An 18,027-nucleotide genomic window follows, 5' to 3' on the forward strand; every position below is an offset into this window, starting at 1 on the left:
ACGTCCGTCCCAGAAGGAACGAGAAAAGGCGTCGGTCGCGCTCTCCCTTCTTTCTCTACATACCGTGTCGGCTAGCATCTCTCGAAGATCTTGTAAAGCTTGTCTAGAGAAGCAATCTGCACAGGTTCAAAATACAGCTCAATATCAGAGTGTGTTGATGCCACGTCATCTATCGATAATAAGGTATTTCACACAGTTCTAGTGGTTGCACTTGAAACCATGCCATTTTTTTTCCTTTTTACGACTCATTGTCGAAACAAAGTTGGCATGCCTACTCGCGAACAATGTCGCGTGTAATGTGGCTTGGTGATTGTTTGGGAAAAAATACTTAGCTACTCCCTCCGTTCCTAAATATTTGTCTTTCTAGAGACTTCAACGAGTGACTACGTACGGAGCAAAATGAGTGAATCTACACTTTAAAATATGTCTATATACATCCATATGTGGTAGTTCATTTGAAATCTCTAAAAAGACGAATATTTAGAAACGGATGGAGTACTACTTAGTACCATAATTTTACGACTTTATGATAGGTAACTTTTTAGGCAGCATGCTTGTGTGAGAAAAGGCAATGGGCATTGTGGCGCCAACATTGAGCAGTAAATAGACAGGAGTGCAGTGACAGGCTATGGTGCGAGCATAAGCAGATGACTGAACCACCAAACATAAAGGACAACTGAAGCCGGGTGGGGAGGGAACCTGGACGAATGTTCCGTCTGTTGCCATCGACTTAGGGGGCTTGAGGAAAAGTCGCATGGACGGGAACAAGACGTGCTGGATGGTCCACTCGCGTTGAGCCCATGCCGCCTCTGCTTCCGCAAGCAGCTCTTGGTCAATGTCATCTTCATCTGTAATGGAGTACATATTTAGCCCCAATGGCAATTAACTCTGAATGAATATCTAGTTGCAGCATCATATATAATGGATATATTCTTTAGTATGTCTATTACAGTGTCATGCCATCTTGGCGGTTAATGGGAAGCGAAGTGGGAGAAACTGCGGATTCTGTTACCTACTAGGGTGTAACACTAAGCATATATGTTCTTCATGCACTTTAATGGGTATACAACTATAGAATACAGATACCCAACAAGCTCACCTGTACTTGTTAAATCGTTATCAGCCTGCCCAGCACTTTCCATGAAATCTTTATTTTTCTTGTATAATCGAATGCCTTTGCCAGATGGATTTGGAAGGATGGGAGGATGAAGCGCATAGAAGTTTCCAATAGCAGCTGCTGCCGTTCTGAAGCACTCTTTCTCAACGTCCCAGGCAATCTATTATAAGATGGTAATCACTAAAAATCAGGACTGCCAGTTTGCATAACTAAAGTAAAATCTGAAACAAAATATATCATAAAGCAACAACTCCCGAATTCCGAAACAACTTAAAATATGAATAAGAAACAGAAGTTACTCGCGGCCAGCTAGCTGCCATATCTACATGAAACACCGAAATTAAATTTTGAACACGATATCAGCCTGAAAACCTACTTGCCATCGCCTCAGCAGGGAATGGATAATCAAATATCATGACCAAATTTAAAATACCATATGTAATGAACGCAACAGCATAACAAAAGGAAACCTACATCATTTCCTAGAGTCAACATGAACTCTGGAAGGCGATCCATATCAGGGGTGTACTGATCAAGTACAACAGGAAGTCTGGTCAGGTTGCCACCTTGATCAATGTGAATAGAGAAGTACTCATTAATCATCTCAGCATTTTCTTTTAGTATCTCAGTGTTCACCTGCAAACAAGCACTATCTTCATCAACAGAGCGATGCTACATGAATCAAACGATTGAGCCGTATTACAAGAATCAAGAAACAGAAACAATATGCAGGTGGACAAATAAAAAACTTATATCTGTTCCATCACCTACAAGATCAACTATGACTCGAGGAATTAAGAAAATAACTTACTTCTGCGATTTCTAGTTTCTCCTTCTCATTTACATCACTCATTGACTCGTCATCTTTCAGTGCCATTGTCAGCAACTCCAGAAGCGGAGCAGGTTCACTGAGCTGTATAGCATTGAAGTTCCCAAAACGGCACAAGGCTTGTTGGTACATGAGTTCTTTGCTGCATCACAAGCTGAATCATCAATATCACATAGTACAGAAAAGAAAACAATGCGATATTTGGAAGAGGTGCTTATTAGGCATTCAACTGGATGTGATATGAATGGATAGCAGTTTGATGGTGGTGTGCGCAAGCAATATTGTTTGTGTGCACATGCATTTGCAAATATGTACAGGTAACTGGGGTATCGGTTACCTTCAAAGAGCTATGTCAGATATTAGAAGAAAAAATCTAGCTTAAATAAGAGATATAAGGCATGGAAGAGTAAGACTAGTCATCAATGTAATGTATAGAGTTTACCTAACATTTACCACATTGACAAGGTATAAGAGGGTATTGTGTTGTATCAAAGCGAAAACTTCATCGGCAACTCCAACATATGTGCAATTCTTAACAATATCGAAAAGGCCTAGCAGAAATACATAAATCATCAGTCTACAAAAATGGAGACAGATTCAGACATCACAGGTTAAGATGAGCTCACCAGGATGTAAGTTAGAATCTATTTCTGTAACAAGCTCATGGCGACTGGACAAATCACCAGCATCTTTTGGATTTCTTCTTGATCTTACAATATTTCTTGGAAACCATATACAAACAGAAGAAAAAAATCAGCCACAGTAAAAAAATAGCGAATCACTGTACTCCCTTCTTCAAATAGAATTTATGAATTGGCAACCAATATAGAAAAAGGTCCAGCACTCGCAACTTAACCAGAGTTATAGACTTGTAGCATGTAAACAGCATGAATCATTAAATCCTCACATGAGGAAAGGCAAACAACAGGTACTTAGTGCACAATTTGATGCGCATGCAGAAAAAATTCAGGGAGCACAAACAGATGACCAAATAAGACAGCATAAAAAATACAGAAAGTGGTGACCGGTGTCAACTTGCTAATGAAGATCATACCTTACGGCAACAAGGTCAGATTTCTTTTCAAGATTTGAAGTTTGACCTTGCCAATAGGTGTGCAACCTGCCAGATGGATCGCGTGGATCTGTTCTGACCATTTGGCTCACAGGAATCTTTTGAGATTTTTCTCCTACAGTATAATATAATTATACTAAAGATTATTCGCTGGATGGTGGTGGTTTCACACGCCCTTTACTAGATAGCTCAATAATACAGAGTTAAGTAATGTGATGTAGCAGTATAGTGTACTTATGAAACATTTTAGCTTGAAATATGCATATGGTATATGCTACATACCAGTAGGCGTGCTGACTTCGGTACCCTTGTCCTTTCGTGTGTTAGCTTGAGTAAGTGCTGAAGAGTTTAGTGCCTGCAATTCACATGGAACAAGCATCACTAATGTGCACAAAAGTTTACATCAAAATATAAAATACACATGCACATAGTTTTTATAACTGAGATAGCTAAAGTTCATCTGCAAATTAAATTTCTTTTAATTTGCATTCAAAGAGCCAAATAATATAACAATCTACTCTGAAGGGGCAAGTTTTTGTTAAGTCAATTTCCCAGGAGAGCAAGTTTTTGAGAAAATGACAACATACGAATTTCAGCATGACTTTCTGCAAGTGTTTATGTATATTTGAAAATTGATGCACTATGCAACTGGTAGTAGCTTTTGAACAGATACACTGTCTCTAAAGATAGAGGTAAGCAACCATATGAACACTTAAAAACTGATCTCCAGCAACTGTCGCATCATATCAACTGTGATGAGTCATGAGACACAACAATAACAGACCAAGTATCTGTGAGTTTATGTAAGCATGAACATATGAATAACCTGAGTTTGGAATATCCTTGTGTTATTACAGTTCATCAGTTTTTCCTCGATGGCATCTTTAATTTTTTCAATAATGCGCTCTTGATTTAAGAGGCTAACCTGCAAGACAGAAGGAATCACTGAAATCATTTGTTCTCTAATTGAAAAAAAATTGCAGAGATGTTGGACACCAGGCTCAGATTTTGCCAAAAAATACCTCCTTTTTGGTTGGATGTATATTGACATCCACGTGTTCTGGTGGAAGATTGATGGACATGTATATGAAGGGTTTGGATGCTTGAGGCAGTATTGCAGAGTACACGAATTCAGTAGCTCTTTTCAAAGAAGTGCAGTCTACAAGTCTATCTGAAGAGGAGATATGGACAGTTATGGGATAAAGCAAACAAGGAACAGCCATGATAATAGAGAAACAATACATTACTAATTCACTGACATAAAATACATGACAGTTCAATCACAGTGGATGCATCATTTAAAACTTTGTTGGTCTTACAAAATTATTCTTTTAAAGATATCCCCTTGTTCATCGAAAATATGTGAACAAGATGTGGCCAGATTACTCTGATCAGAGTTACATAGCACCTTAACATGAGTATTTACATGGGCATCGCAATACATTTTTAGTGCATATGTAATCAACTGAATTTACTTACGGAGGAAAAGGCTCTAAAAAATTACTAGTGCCTTGTAATTTGTATACCATTTATGAAAAGAATCATAGTAGTCTTTTTTGCCACATAATTTGCATTTGAGATGAAACCATCCATCTTGAATATTTCATCTACAGCATTCTCATCTGAAACCTGTATTTCCATCAGATCACGAACAACCGAAGCCCCATAGACATTCCTAATAGCATCTAGCCTTGAAGACGTGGTCCCACTGTGAACATCTGCTCTATTGGCTCCATGCTGTGACAGAGGAGGAGGCAAATGTCACCTTCTTAAAACTCATGAGAAAACAATAGACAGCTATATTTACCTTTCTACAAGAGAAGTTCACATTGATGTGATGGACTGCAAATCGACTGATGAAGTCCACTATCTTTGGATAGTCGTCATTGGAGTTCTGCAGTGTTTTCCTACGAGCTACCATATTGTAGAATAAATTTTCAACCTGCATATTAAGATTTTTTTTTCTTGTAAAAATCGCAATAAATATCCAATAGAGCAATAGTACTATGCAAAGTTGCAAACTCACCATGACTTGAGTTCCTTTAACCGCAGCGCAGGGCTTCGGGTCATTCTCCATTACTCCATCCCTATAAGAAACTCTGAGAGTACAACATGGTAATAATCATTAACAGACGACTCTAGAGTCAAGCAGAAAGATTTAATAAAGTTGCTCATGGACTGACCTGTAGCCATGCAGTTGGCCTTCTGTTATTGTTGTCACCGTAACATGGCCAACATAAGTCATACTGGCCAAAGCCTCCCCTCTGAACCCCATGGACTTTATTGTTTGTAGGTCCTCATATGCAGACAACTTTGAGGTAGTATGTCTCTCACACAATATTGGCAAGTCCTCACACTGTGAAAGTTTACCAAGTTAGCTGACAAAATGGTATGGGATGCTCAATAAATATTCTGAATATGACCAACTCTTCAAATACCCAACAATCAATACTGTAATCATATAGTAGTACCCCTTTATAGCACAAGACAAGCCCAGTTCGTAGTATCATAGACAACTACATGCTGCCTAAGACAATTAGCACTAAAAATCTCAAATGGCCTGTTAGTATAGGTGTGCCCTCATTTGCCCATGGCATAGCAGCCCCTATGCAGTTTTTTACTGCCCGAGTCGGAACAAACAGACACAGATCCGGTGCAGAAAATCGCCAATACCAAAATTGCCAATCATCCGCCTACATGGCCCTGTACGCACTAAGGATTAACAGCTCGTAATCAACAGAAATCACAATTAACAACTCGCATTTGAAGGATTTTGGCACTAGCAGGCGCCCGCGGAAGCAGCAAGGGTTCAGGGGGTGGGGGGATTGGGTCCGGGGTTTAGGGTTTAGGAAGCGAGCGTACCCGGATGCCGTGGCCGTCGTCGGAGACCTGGATGAGCTTGAGGCCGCCGTCCTTGACGGTGACGGAGACGGTGGAGGCGCCGGCGTCGATGCTGTTCTCGACGAGCTCCTTCACCGCCGACGACGGCCGCTGGATCACCTCCCCCGCGGCGATGCGGTTCACCACCGACTCCTCCAGCCGCCGGATGCGGGGCGGGGCCCCGCCGCGCGGCGCCGGGTCGTCGGCCTCCATGCCCGCCGCGCCGCGCCGCGTGTGGGGACCGGGCCGAGGAGGTGGGGAATGGGGAGGGGAGGGGAGGGAGGTTCCGCCGATTTTGGTATTCGCGCGCGCGACACTGATTATTGTTGGGTTTTCTTTCAACTTTTCTATTTATCTAGACCGCAGGATTTTCATCCAAGAGCCCGAAACAGATCCGCACTATTCATCTTCTTCCTACCTTCCTTCTTCCTTCTCACGCTCGCCCCCAGCCTGTCCCACCCCAACGATCGGACTCCACCACCCGCGGCACCGCCTTGCCTCCCCGCCCTTCCCTCAACCTCCACCACTGTCGTTGCTGGCCATCCCTCTAAGTGTCGCATCGGTGAACAATTCCAGCGATCCCCTTGCACCCACGCACCCCTAAGATAGATAGCGAGCTTGCTACTTCCAGGTGAACCTGCACCTCCACATCTCTAAGAGAGAGAGTGGGGCTTCTACTTCTTCGGACAGGTTGCTTCTTCTCCGACGAGGTCCGGCCTCCCCATATCGCGCTCGGGGGAGGAAGGAAAAAGTGGTTGGTGCCAACAAAAAATTCAAGCAGCTGAGGTTTAACAAAACTGATAGTTTAATGGTTTAGTTTCTTTCTTGTAACCATTGTTTGCAATTTATAAAGCAGCCATGAAAACGTTCCCTCAAACAAAAATTATCATTGGAAACATTTTTCAATATGAATAGAATGGTATACTTTTGATTATACCTTAATTTATGAGAAAGGTTCTGTTCCGACCAACCGAGTCGAAACTCAACCAGTCGTCGATGATGTCCCGGACTGGGGGGCCCTTATCACATCGCCTCTCGCCTGGTGGGACGGGTCGAGGGCCCCCCATGTCGGTTCATCAATGGGACACGTTTGAGCGGCCCATGGCATACAAAAGGAAGGCTTTCGAAGACTTGTCATACATTCCAAGATGTTGAGATCGTATTAAACGCGTCCTTCCTGTTCGTACCAGACTAGGATGAAACTATAGCCCCCCTCCCGAATACCCATATAAGCCGAGGAGCAGGGCACGCAGAGGATACACATTGATCCTGACGTAGATCATCTGTACTTTGCAATGTTTCAGATATCGGTAACTTGTAGCTGCTCGGTCCGGTGAGGAGTAGGGATTAATCGGTGAATATGCATGTTAACAAAATTTACCGATAACCCATTTATCAATAGGTTAATTAGGGTCATATCTATATATCTTAGCTACATATGCAATAATGCAGCAGCAACAACAATAAAGGAGAGGCAATAAACATCAATAGCATGTAGCATAGCACAAAACATATTAGCATATAACACAAACGGTTATATGCTGGTCTACAGGTGATGGCCTCGGGGAGGGGGAGGGGGCGGCGAACTCGAGCAGCAGGAAGAGGCTCGGTGCCTGATACGTCGTATCTATAATTTTTTATTATTCCATGCTATTATATTATCAATCTTGGATTTTTATATACACTTTCAGGTAATTATATATTATTTTTTGGGATTAACCTATTAACTTAGTACTTCGTGCCGGTTATTGTTAAAATATCGGTACCAAACGAAGTCCAAATGCCATGGAACTTTTTAAAGATTTTTTTTCTGGACAAAAGAGACACTAGAAGCTTCGAGAGAAGACTAGATGATGAAGCGTGGGCCCACGAGGCACCGTTTGACCTAACTCCACCTTTATAAATTCTCTAAAATCATGAAATCAATAGAGGAGTCCATGAAATACTTTTTCTGCCGCTGCAAGTTCCAGAACCACGAGATCCCATCTGGAGGCCTTTTTCGGCACTCTGCCAGAGGGGGATTCGATCACGGAGGGGCTCTATATCATCCTTGTTGCCCCTCCGATGATGCATGAGTAGTTTACCATGGACCTATGGGTCCATAGTTAGTAGCTAGATGGTTTTTTATCTCTATTTGATCTTCAATACAATGTTCTCCTCACTGTTCTTGGATGTCTATTTGATATAATGACTTTTTGCGGTTTGTTTGTTGAGATCCGATAAATTGTGAGTTTATGATCAGATCTATCCATGAATATTATTTGAGTTTTCTCTGAACTCTTTTATGATTACTATAGCCTCGTATTTCTTCTTCAACTTATTAGTTTGTTTTGGCTAACTAGATTGATTTATCTTACCATGAGAAGAGGTGATTTATAATGGGTTCGATCTTGCGGTGCTCAATCTCAGTGACAGAAGGTGGCATGACACGCATGTATCATTGCTATTAATAGTCAAAAGATGGTGTTTATTCATACGTGAGTTTATCTTGTCTACAACATGTCATCTTGCTTAAGGTGTTACTCCGTTTTTCCATGAAATTAATACACTAGATGCATGCTGGATAGCGGTCGATGTGTGGACTAATAGTAGTAGATGCTGATGTCTATATATGATCACTGCCTTGGATATCGTCATAATTATTTGCTTTTTTCTACCAATTGTCCAGCAGTAATTTGTTTACCCACCGTATGCTATTTTCAAGAGAGAAGTCTCTAGTGAAAACTATTGCCCTGATACGTCTCCAACGTATCTACTTTTCCTAACGCTTTTCCCCTTGTTTTGGACTCTAATTTACATGATTTGAATGAAACTAACCCCGTACTGACGTTGTTTTCATCAGAACTACCATGGTGTTGTTTTTGTGCAGAAATAAAAGTCTCGAAATGGAACGAAACTTTGCGAGGATTTTTTATATCGATAAACAGAATTTCTGGGGCCAAGAGTCACCTGAGGGGGGCACCTGGGTGGGCACAACCAACCAGGGCGCGGCTGCCCCCCCCCCAAGCGCGCCCAGGTGGGTTGTCCCCACCTAGTGGCCCCGCAGACCCTGAAACCGACGCTATAAAATCATTTTTTTCTAGAAAAAATTAGAGAAAAAGAATTATCACGATCCACGAGACGGAACCGCCATCACTGATGACCCACCAGTATTAGGGATCAATTGTAGCTCTTTTCGATAAGTAAGAGTGTCGAACCCAACGAGGAGCAGAAGGAAATGACAAGTAGTTTTCAGTAAGGTAATGTCTGCAAGTGCTGAAATTGTAAGTAACTGAGTAATTTGATAGCAAGATAATTTGTAACGGGCAAGTAACGATAGTAGTAACAAAAATGCAGCAAGATAGCCCAATCATTTTGAGGCAAAGGACAGGCCAAAACGGTCTTTTATGATAAGCAAAGCGTTCTTGAGGGTACACGACATTTTCATCTAGTTACTTTCATCATGTTGGTTTAATTCGTGTTCGGTACTTTGATAATTTGATATGTGGGTGGACCGGTGCTTAGGTGTTGTTCTTACTTGAACAAACCTCCTACTTATGATTAACCCTCCCGTAAGAATCTGCAACTACGAGAAAAAGTATTAAGAATAAATTCTAACCATAGTATTAAACTTTTGGATTCAATCCGCCCCTTACGGAATACTGCATAAACTGGGGTTTAAGCTTCTGTCACTCTCGCAACCCATCATCTAATTGCTACTCCACAATGCATTTCCTTAGGCCCAACTATGGTGGAGTGTCATGTAGCCGACGTTCACATGACACCATTAAGGGAATCACAACATACATACTATCAAAATATCAAACACATATCAAATTCACATGATTACTTGCAACATGATTTCTCCCGTGACCTCAAGAATAAAAATAACTACTCACAAATGATAATCATGCTCAAGATCGGAGGGGTATTAAATAGCATATTGGATATGAACATATAATATTCCACCAAATAAACCATATGGTAATTAACTAGAAAATGTAATCAACACTACACTACTAGTCACCCACAAGCACCAATCTATAGTTTCGGTAACAAGATTGAACACAAGGGATGAACTAGGGTTTGAGATGAGATGGTGCTGTTAAATATGTTGATGAAGATTGCCCTCACCAAGATGAGAGAGTTGTTGGATGATGATGAGGACGATGATTTCCCTCTCTAGGAGGGAAGTTCCCCCGGCGGAATAGCTCTGCCGGAGGGCAAAAGTGCTCATGCCCAAGTTCCGCCTTGAAATGACGGCGCTCAGTCCCAAAAGTCCTCTCCTTATTTTTCTATGTCAAAATGATTTATATACCAGAAGACGGGCACCGGAGGTGGGCCTGGGTGAGCACAACCCACTAGGGCGTGACTGGGCTCCCTGGCGCGCCTAGATGGGTTGTGCCCACCTGGTGGACCCTCTCTGGTACTTATTTGCCCCAATATTCATCATATATTTCATAAAAATTCTCCGTGAAGTTTCAGCTTGTTTGGAGTAGTGTAGAATAGGTAGCCTGACGTAGCTTTTCCAGGTCCAGATTTCCAGCTACCGGAGTTCCCCCTCTTTTGTGCGTACCTTGTAAATTATGAGAAAAAATGCATTAGACTTACTTCAAAAAGTATTATTATGCATAAAAACATCATAAATAACAGTAAAGAAACATGATGCAAAGTGGACGTATCAGTCACCTCTTGTTCTTCGTCGGGAGGCCAGATCTAGAGTCCGTTTGGGGGCTCCGGAGAGGGGAATCTTCTTCCTTCATCATCACCAACCCTTCTCCATCGCCAATTCCATGATGCTCCCCACCAGGAGTGAGTAATTCCTTCGTAGGCTCGCTGGTCGGTGAGGAGTTGATGAGATTCATCATGTAATCTAGTTAGTTTTGTTAGGGCTTGATCCCTAATATCTACTATATTCTGATATTGATATTGCTATGACTTTACCATGCTTAATGCTTGTCACTTTGGGCCCGGGTGCCATGATTTCAGATCTGAACCATTTATGTTATCACCATTATATTCATGTTCTAGATCTGATACGACCGTGTGTCCTGTCATTACTGGCGTTACTGTTATTCTGCCTTATCCTAAGGATGTATATGCACCATATATACCAAGGTACCTGCCTATCATCTACACTATGAGCCAGATTGCTAATTTGCATTGTACTGTTGAGAGCAAGATTATGCACGTCAAGGAACGAGTTAGCCAGATGTTACCAAGTTATGTATGCATGCAACCAATAACGTGTAGAGCTAGGATTGAGCAAACAAAAGAATCTGCATGCAACATTCATGCGCCAGAGATAAGCAAGGTCACGTGCATGCATGAGAAATTAGTCCATTACGTAGCTACAATACAGGAAAGAGTCCTGACCAAATACAGGTTCCATCAGGTACGGCCACCCGATCAGGAATTGTACTTCATGAGGTACATGAAGATTCAAGATTTGCTTTCTTTGAAACAACAGGGTGGGCTCCACCTGCAGACTACACGAAAAGCCTCACCACCAACCAAACAAGTCATCGTTATTTTTGTTTCCTTAGATTAAATCAAGTCGGTTGTTATCTTTTGGTAGAACAAGTTTGTTTTTCCTTTGAATTAGAGGTGTGCCTAGCGTGTTGGTCAAACCATGGTAGGGTCGGCTATACTAGTATAAATAGCCAGCGTATGGTCATTGTAAAGACATGTTATTTTTATATGAAATAGACACGATGTGTTTTTCAGGGTAGACACCTGTATCAAGTTTTAGAGGGATCTTTAGAAAACCTCTGTTTTGCGATTTCTCTTCATGGGAATTGTTTTGCGCGTGAGTACCTTCGTCGAGATTGGTTTTCTCGTGTTGGGCCGCAGGTTCAAACCCTCTACTTCGTGTACATCGCATGCGCGGGCGAGAGGTTGCTACTGCTGGTGGTGGAGTGTCGTGAAAGATCGGGCCGCAACAACGGATCGGATCTCGCCACGAGGTTCGGTTAATATCAAGATCCGATCTTGCAAGTTATAGTCACCTACTACGTGTTATGATCCAACAACCCCGGAGTGACAATAGTCGGGACCACTCCCGTGATGACCGTAGTTTGAGGAGTTCATGTATTCACCGTGTGTTAATGCTTTGTTCCGGTTCTCTATTAAAAAGAGGCCTTAATATCCATTAGTTTCTAATTGGACCCTGCTGTCATGGGAGGGTAGGAAAAAAGATGTCATGCAAGTTATTTCCATAAGCACGTATGACTATTTACGGAATACATGCCTACATTATATTTATGAATTGAAGCTAGTGCCGTATCGCCCTGGGTTATGACTATTACATGATGAATATCATCCAACAAATTACCGTTCCAATGCCTACGAGTTTATCTTATATTGTTCTTACTAAGTTACTACTGCTATCGTTAGTGTTGCACTTGCTACAAAACTATTGCTATTACTGTTACTGTTACTATTGCTGCTGTCACTAATATCAAAACTATCATATACTTTGCTATTGATCACGTCGCTACAGATAATTAATCTCTAGGTGTGGTTGAATTGACAACTCAGCTGCTAATAGTTGCAAATATTCTTTGGCCCCCTTGTGTCGAATCTATAAATTTGGGTTGAATACTCTACCTCGAAAATTGTTACGATCCCCTATACGTGTGGGTTATCAGGCCCACGGGTCTATCTTTTATCATATATTAAAATAAAAAATACTTTGATGCAATTTTCTTTTATTTCTTTTGTTTTGTATTTTTGTGTGATCTATATATCAAAAACTATAGAATTTAATCTTGCTTATAACCGTAAAGGGATTGACAACCCCTTGTTCGTGTTGGGTTGCAAGTATTTGTTGTTTGTGTGCAGGTGCTGTTAACGACTCGTTGCTTGATTTTTCTAGTTGATTGATAACCTTGGTTTCATAACTGAGTGAAATACTTATTTTTACTATACTGCATCATCCTCTCTCTTTAGAGAAATACCAACGCAGCTCACAAGTAGTAGTGCTTGAATCCTTAAGGAGTGCATGCGCCTTTGGCGGATGGTGCCGACAGCTGCTCGGAGACGGGAGTGGTGACGGTTGCTCCTAGCCTCCACAAATGAGGGTTACTACGGGAGGGAAGGGGAGAGTGAGAAGGGAGGGCACATGTAAACCTAACACAGTAAAGGAGGGAACGTGCCAAAATTTTAAATCACAAAATTCTCTCCCTCTATTCAATTAATCGACCCGACAACTAGTTAATCTCCTAGACCAGTTAACGCGATGGATAAGGTGTTATCACATCTATGACCTAAGAATTCGGGATTAACTGCCCAATTACCTTAAATATCGGTCGATTTTTTAAATAGTGGTAGTTTGTATTTCACTTGAAAGCAATAAACAATAGTCTGACATAGGGTTTTATCTCTAAGGAGATCCCGAACCGGGGTAAAAACCCGTGGCCATGTTACCATCGTATCAAGACCCATAGTCCGAGACCCACTACCCGAGATCTGCTATATTTGAATCCATAATTGGTGGTCCGTAGAGGTCCCTCTAAGAAGTCATGGCGATTCGATGGGGATCACGAGCAGCAAGCGGGTTAACGCCGGCATGACCTTCATACCTGGCCAAACCTTCATCTTAGGAAACATCGCCCTCCTCACCGTCTCGGTTGGCAATCTTGGTCAAGTCAAAATCGCTGCCCCAGGCCAAATCACTAGATTTGTCGTTCTGAAGTATATCGTGAACTCATGTGGAGGGGTGGTCCCCGTAAATTGGGTGTCAAACACAAGCAGAGTATCTAAGAGAATCAAATGTGCAAGACAGAGAAAAATTGATGGCTATTGGAGCAGCAAGAAGCTTTCCAGGTATGCTCGGTTCAATTGATTACAAGCATTGTCAAATGGACGAACTGATATGCGCGAGATGCACTAGTGTAGGAAGATATATAAAAGTCCTTTTCAAGATACCCCATATAAAGAAGGTACTAATTAAGATTGCATCCAAAATCAAATTTTAAAAATAATTAACAAGCAAGACGATAGCATATTTGAAGTCTACACATTTTTCTAAGAAAAATTCATATATAATATGTTAGATATTGATTTAGGATAAAAAATATATGAATATTCTAAAAAGTATTTGAATATGATCGATAAAGAAATTAAACAAAAAACTGCACTAACCTGGGATCATTCGTGGAAGGGTCGCGCCCTAGCCATTGGGCTGCTTGCATGCTAGTATGGACATTCGTGGACCGCTTGCTAATGAACCCTGTCCGGTTCAGTGACTTGTAAAAAAAATGCTTTTTTTGACTTGCGGGTGACATAATGGGTAATTTGTGGCAACTTCAGAGTAATTTTGTTGACGTATCATCAGAAACAATAACTCCTTTATTATACATTAGCGAAATTGCTCCAAAGTTGCAAAATATTACCCATCAATACCACCTATAAGTTTTTTTTAAGTTTTTTTTTTAGAATCTCACAAAGCTTTATTACTGAATCATAATGTTCATAGGTACAAAAAGAAGATCGCCGGGTTGTCCTAGCCAAGTGTGTCGGCCAAACCCTAAAGATAACGCATGCTTTGCGAGATTATGGGCCTCCGTATTGGAGGTCCTATACTCATGAGTAAACGAACATGAAATAAAGGTAGTTGCTCTAGTCTTGATTTCCTCGACAATGGCTCCAAATTCTGCTGAGCTTTCCTGTCTGATTGCATCTACCACCACCTTGCAATCAAAGGCAACAAGTAAATGGTTGATATAGAGATCTTCTGAAAGTGCTAATGCCTCCCGAACAGCTAGTGCTTCTAGCACTTGGGGGTTGTGCAGTCCTCTGAAAACGAGAGCTGACGCTCCCATGAACAAGCCTCTCTCATCCCTGCAAACCACACCAACTGCGCCAAACGTAGCTGGGCGTGACACGGCCGCGTCCACATTGAGTTTGTAGTAATCTGTTGGTGGTGGAATCCACGTACAGGGTCGTGGTACTGCTATCCCATGTGCTTCCTCCTTCTTCTTCAAAAACTCTATGTCTGATAAGTAAGCTTTGATGAAGTTGTCAGTGGCAAACGGAGTCTGGTATAAATCCTCATGTATAGCTTTCCGTCTTGCACTCCAAATCGCCCATAAAGTAACAATCATCAACTGAAATTGCTCCGGTGGAAGATAGTCATTCATGGCAAAGAGCCACAGCCGTGCGTCAGTTTTTTTTAAGTGAAAATGCCACCTATAAATGATAAAAAGCCTTTTCACACAGGGGAATCCATGCCTGGGCCGGCCCATGCAATAGGAACATTCTATACCATGCTTTGCGCGCTGGGAGAAGACACAACGCGCCTGTTTGGGCCGGGCTATGTCCGGACGGCCTGTTTTTTGAATTTCGTTTGTTATTTTTCGTTTTTCTTTTTCATCTTCATTTTTCCACTTTAAATAATTTGGGACTTCAAAAAAGTTCCTTTAAAAAAATGAGAATTTTGATTTTTTTTAATAATTCATAAATATTTGTGGATTCGGAAAATGCTCATGATTTTTGAAAAATGTTCGCCTACAAATAATGCCTGTTCGGAAAATCAAAAAATGCTCATGCTTTTAAAAAGAGTTCATGTATTAAAAAATCTTAATGAAATTGAATTAAATTTCGCCAATTCAAAGAATGTTCATGAATTGAAAAAGGGAAAAGCTTCTGGTCAGCCGGTCGATAATCAGGCTCGCGTCCGCCGTCTCAATTAAGTGCCACACGTCCCCTATGGATCCCAGCATCACGCTTTTTGCAGCCGCACGTCCCCATCTCGTACATTATTCCCATTTTCCTCAATTTTTCGTCCCGAATCAGCACCGCAAGGAAATGCTCGTCGTGCGCCGGTGCACGCCGCCGGCCCGGTTCGGCAACCGTCATTTGTCAGCGAGGCCGGCCTTCGCCGCCCCACTTCCAGCCCTTCTTTATTTTTTCGCTGCCTCACTTGTCGAGCTTGGGCAGGCGATTGCTTCGTCGCTCACATCTCTCCTTCCTGCATTTAGATCGGGCGAGTCGTCACCCAATGTCGGCGACTGAGATTCGCATGACCCAATTGTCGTTCCAACGACGCGTGGCGCTGCCAACGGCCTCTCTGTCGCCGTTGTTGGTGTCGGAGAGTCCTTCGTGCTGGATCTGTCCCAGCCTTGCATATCATGTTTCTGAAACAAAACTCTTGTTGCAATAGTCAATGATGTTTTCGAAACAAAGCTCTTGTTGCAAAGAGGGATCATACGCGGAGATGCTTCACAACGTCACCAAATGTTTCTGAAACAAAGCTCTTGTTGTAATAATCACCGATTTGTTTCTGAAACAAAGCTCTTGCTGCAATAATCACCGATGTGTTTATGAAACAAAGCTCTTATTGCAACAGTCGCTGTTGTTTCTGAAACAATATTCTTGTTGCAAAGATGGATAGTACGCTGGATCAAACGGCTCACGAGGTGGCGGATCTTTTAAAAAGATCCTGAAAATTCAAAAACTGTTTGTGACATACAAAATAGTTTATTGATCCATAAAATATCCGCTGATTCAATAAATGATCATACATTTTAAAAAATGTTCGTGAATTTCAAAAATTGTTTCACCAATTTCCAAAAAAATGTTTGTCAATTATAGAAATGTTCGCCTATTCAAGAAAAATGTTTTTAAAAATGTTCGTTTTTTAGAAAATGTTTGAAGAATGTATAAAATGTTCATCAATTCAAAAAATGTTCATGATTTTAGAAAATGTTTGAAAATCTATAAAAATGTTTACGAATTTTAAAAATGTTCACGATCTCAAGTATGTTCATGAGTTTGAAAAATGTTCATAATTTTCAAAAAACGTTCAGGGTTTCACGAAGTTGGGAGTGATAGTATATCTCGACGACGCAGCAAAACGTGGTCATGACCATTGGAGATTATGAGGTTGTTTGGGTCGCGACCGACGCTTACCATACCAAAAATTTGGCGTTGACTGATTATACATGTCAGTGTTTGGTTTCAAGCCTAACTTTCCTTTCCATGCCAATATTTTGGTTGCCAGTTTTGATTTTGGCCCACACGCTGGCGAAACCAGGGTGGCAGATTTGTCCGCCAAAATATTGGCTCGCCCTGATTTGACAGGGTCATCGTGGGTGAAATCCCCTATGATTTTTTGTTCTGTTGCAACGGATGAGCCGTTTTGCTAATAGATATAGATATATGTATAGATATATGGGTGATCCTAAATATAGAAAATGATGTCCTTTTAACTGGCTGATGGACACGCAGCGTCCGCCACCTGATTAGCCGTCGGATCGATCTTGATTAAGCACTCATGTTAGCCACGAGTCCCATGGAGTCATTTTTTGCGACTAGCGTATTGCTTCCAAAGGTTTCAACAACAAAGGTCCGATTTCATGAAAAAATACCGACGATGAAGAAAATTTCTTCTGCAACATGGTTCTTGTTTCAAAAACATAGCCCCGCTTGCAGAGCCGGTGGAGCGGCCGGCGTTAGAGAGCATACGAGGCCAAGCATCACAAACACGATGTTGTTTCAGAAACATAGCTTCGGTTGCAAAAATCATCGCAAGTGTGCCTGGTGTGAGAGCTTGTCGCCATCGTGCCAGAGTGGAGACAACTGCTCGAGGTGTTGGGTCGAAGGAGGCACGGCAGCTCCGGCGCTCAGGCCATGGCGGGGCAGCGATGCTGTCTCGACAGACCTTTGCAACAAGGCCCTTGTTGCATAGCACCGAGCGCAACAAGCTAGCTGTTGCAAAGGTCCTTGGTTGGCTGGGCGGTTGATCGGACGGCTGTTGACAACTGCCGAGCCGGCCGGTTTAACCGATTTATCATCTAAATATTCCACTGAATTTGTGCTAGAGATGAAAAATATTCCGTTTAGAAAACCCTTGGATTTCCATCAAATTTACGTTGGCCTGCCACCGAGTGCCCAGTGCCCCAAACACACAAGAGCCCGCACGCTCTGCTTCTCCCCCTCCATCTCTCGACAAGGGTTTCACGCCGCCGCCTCTGCCCGCCGCCGCCGCCACTCACCACCGCCGCCGCCGCCGCCGCCGCCGCCCATCCACACCGCCGCCCCTCCCCGAACCCCGACCACGTCCTCTGCCACCTACCGTCTCGACAAGTGCCTAGGGTTTCACGCCGCCGCCGTCGCCACCCACCTCCCGCCGCCGCTGCCTCCCAC

At 42.3% G+C, this 18,027-nt stretch overlaps 2 protein-coding genes across 2 annotated transcripts in view; one reads left to right on the top strand and one right to left on the bottom strand.

Annotated features, from left to right (window-relative positions):
* LOC123063511 (DNA mismatch repair protein MLH1) lies at window positions 1-6,195 on the bottom strand (the record flags this gene model as incomplete). The annotated part of the gene is given in 16 exon segments (XM_044487321.1): window positions 1-116; window positions 700-848; window positions 1,100-1,277; window positions 1,592-1,753; window positions 1,929-2,088; window positions 2,389-2,497; window positions 2,573-2,667; window positions 3,001-3,133; window positions 3,301-3,373; window positions 3,845-3,943; window positions 4,041-4,189; window positions 4,545-4,755; window positions 4,826-4,960; window positions 5,045-5,117; window positions 5,202-5,374; window positions 5,881-6,195. Coding segments are annotated over 16 exon segments (2,175 nt in total). The 5' UTR covers window positions 6,112-6,195.
* Window positions 6,196-13,411: 7,216 nt separating this feature from the next.
* LOC123057272 (uncharacterized) overlaps window positions 13,412-18,027 on the top strand; it is a 9,016-nt gene continuing 4,400 nt past the window's right edge. The window contains exon 1 of the mRNA XM_044480341.1: window positions 13,412-13,507. Within this exon, the coding sequence (XP_044336276.1) occupies window positions 13,412-13,507 (96 nt within the window). The remainder of the gene's footprint in view (window positions 13,508-18,027) is intronic.

This window comes from Triticum aestivum, chromosome 3A, assembly GCF_018294505.1.
Source record: "Triticum aestivum cultivar Chinese Spring chromosome 3A, IWGSC CS RefSeq v2.1, whole genome shotgun sequence".
Classification (NCBI taxonomy): Eukaryota; Viridiplantae; Streptophyta; class Magnoliopsida; order Poales; family Poaceae; genus Triticum; species Triticum aestivum.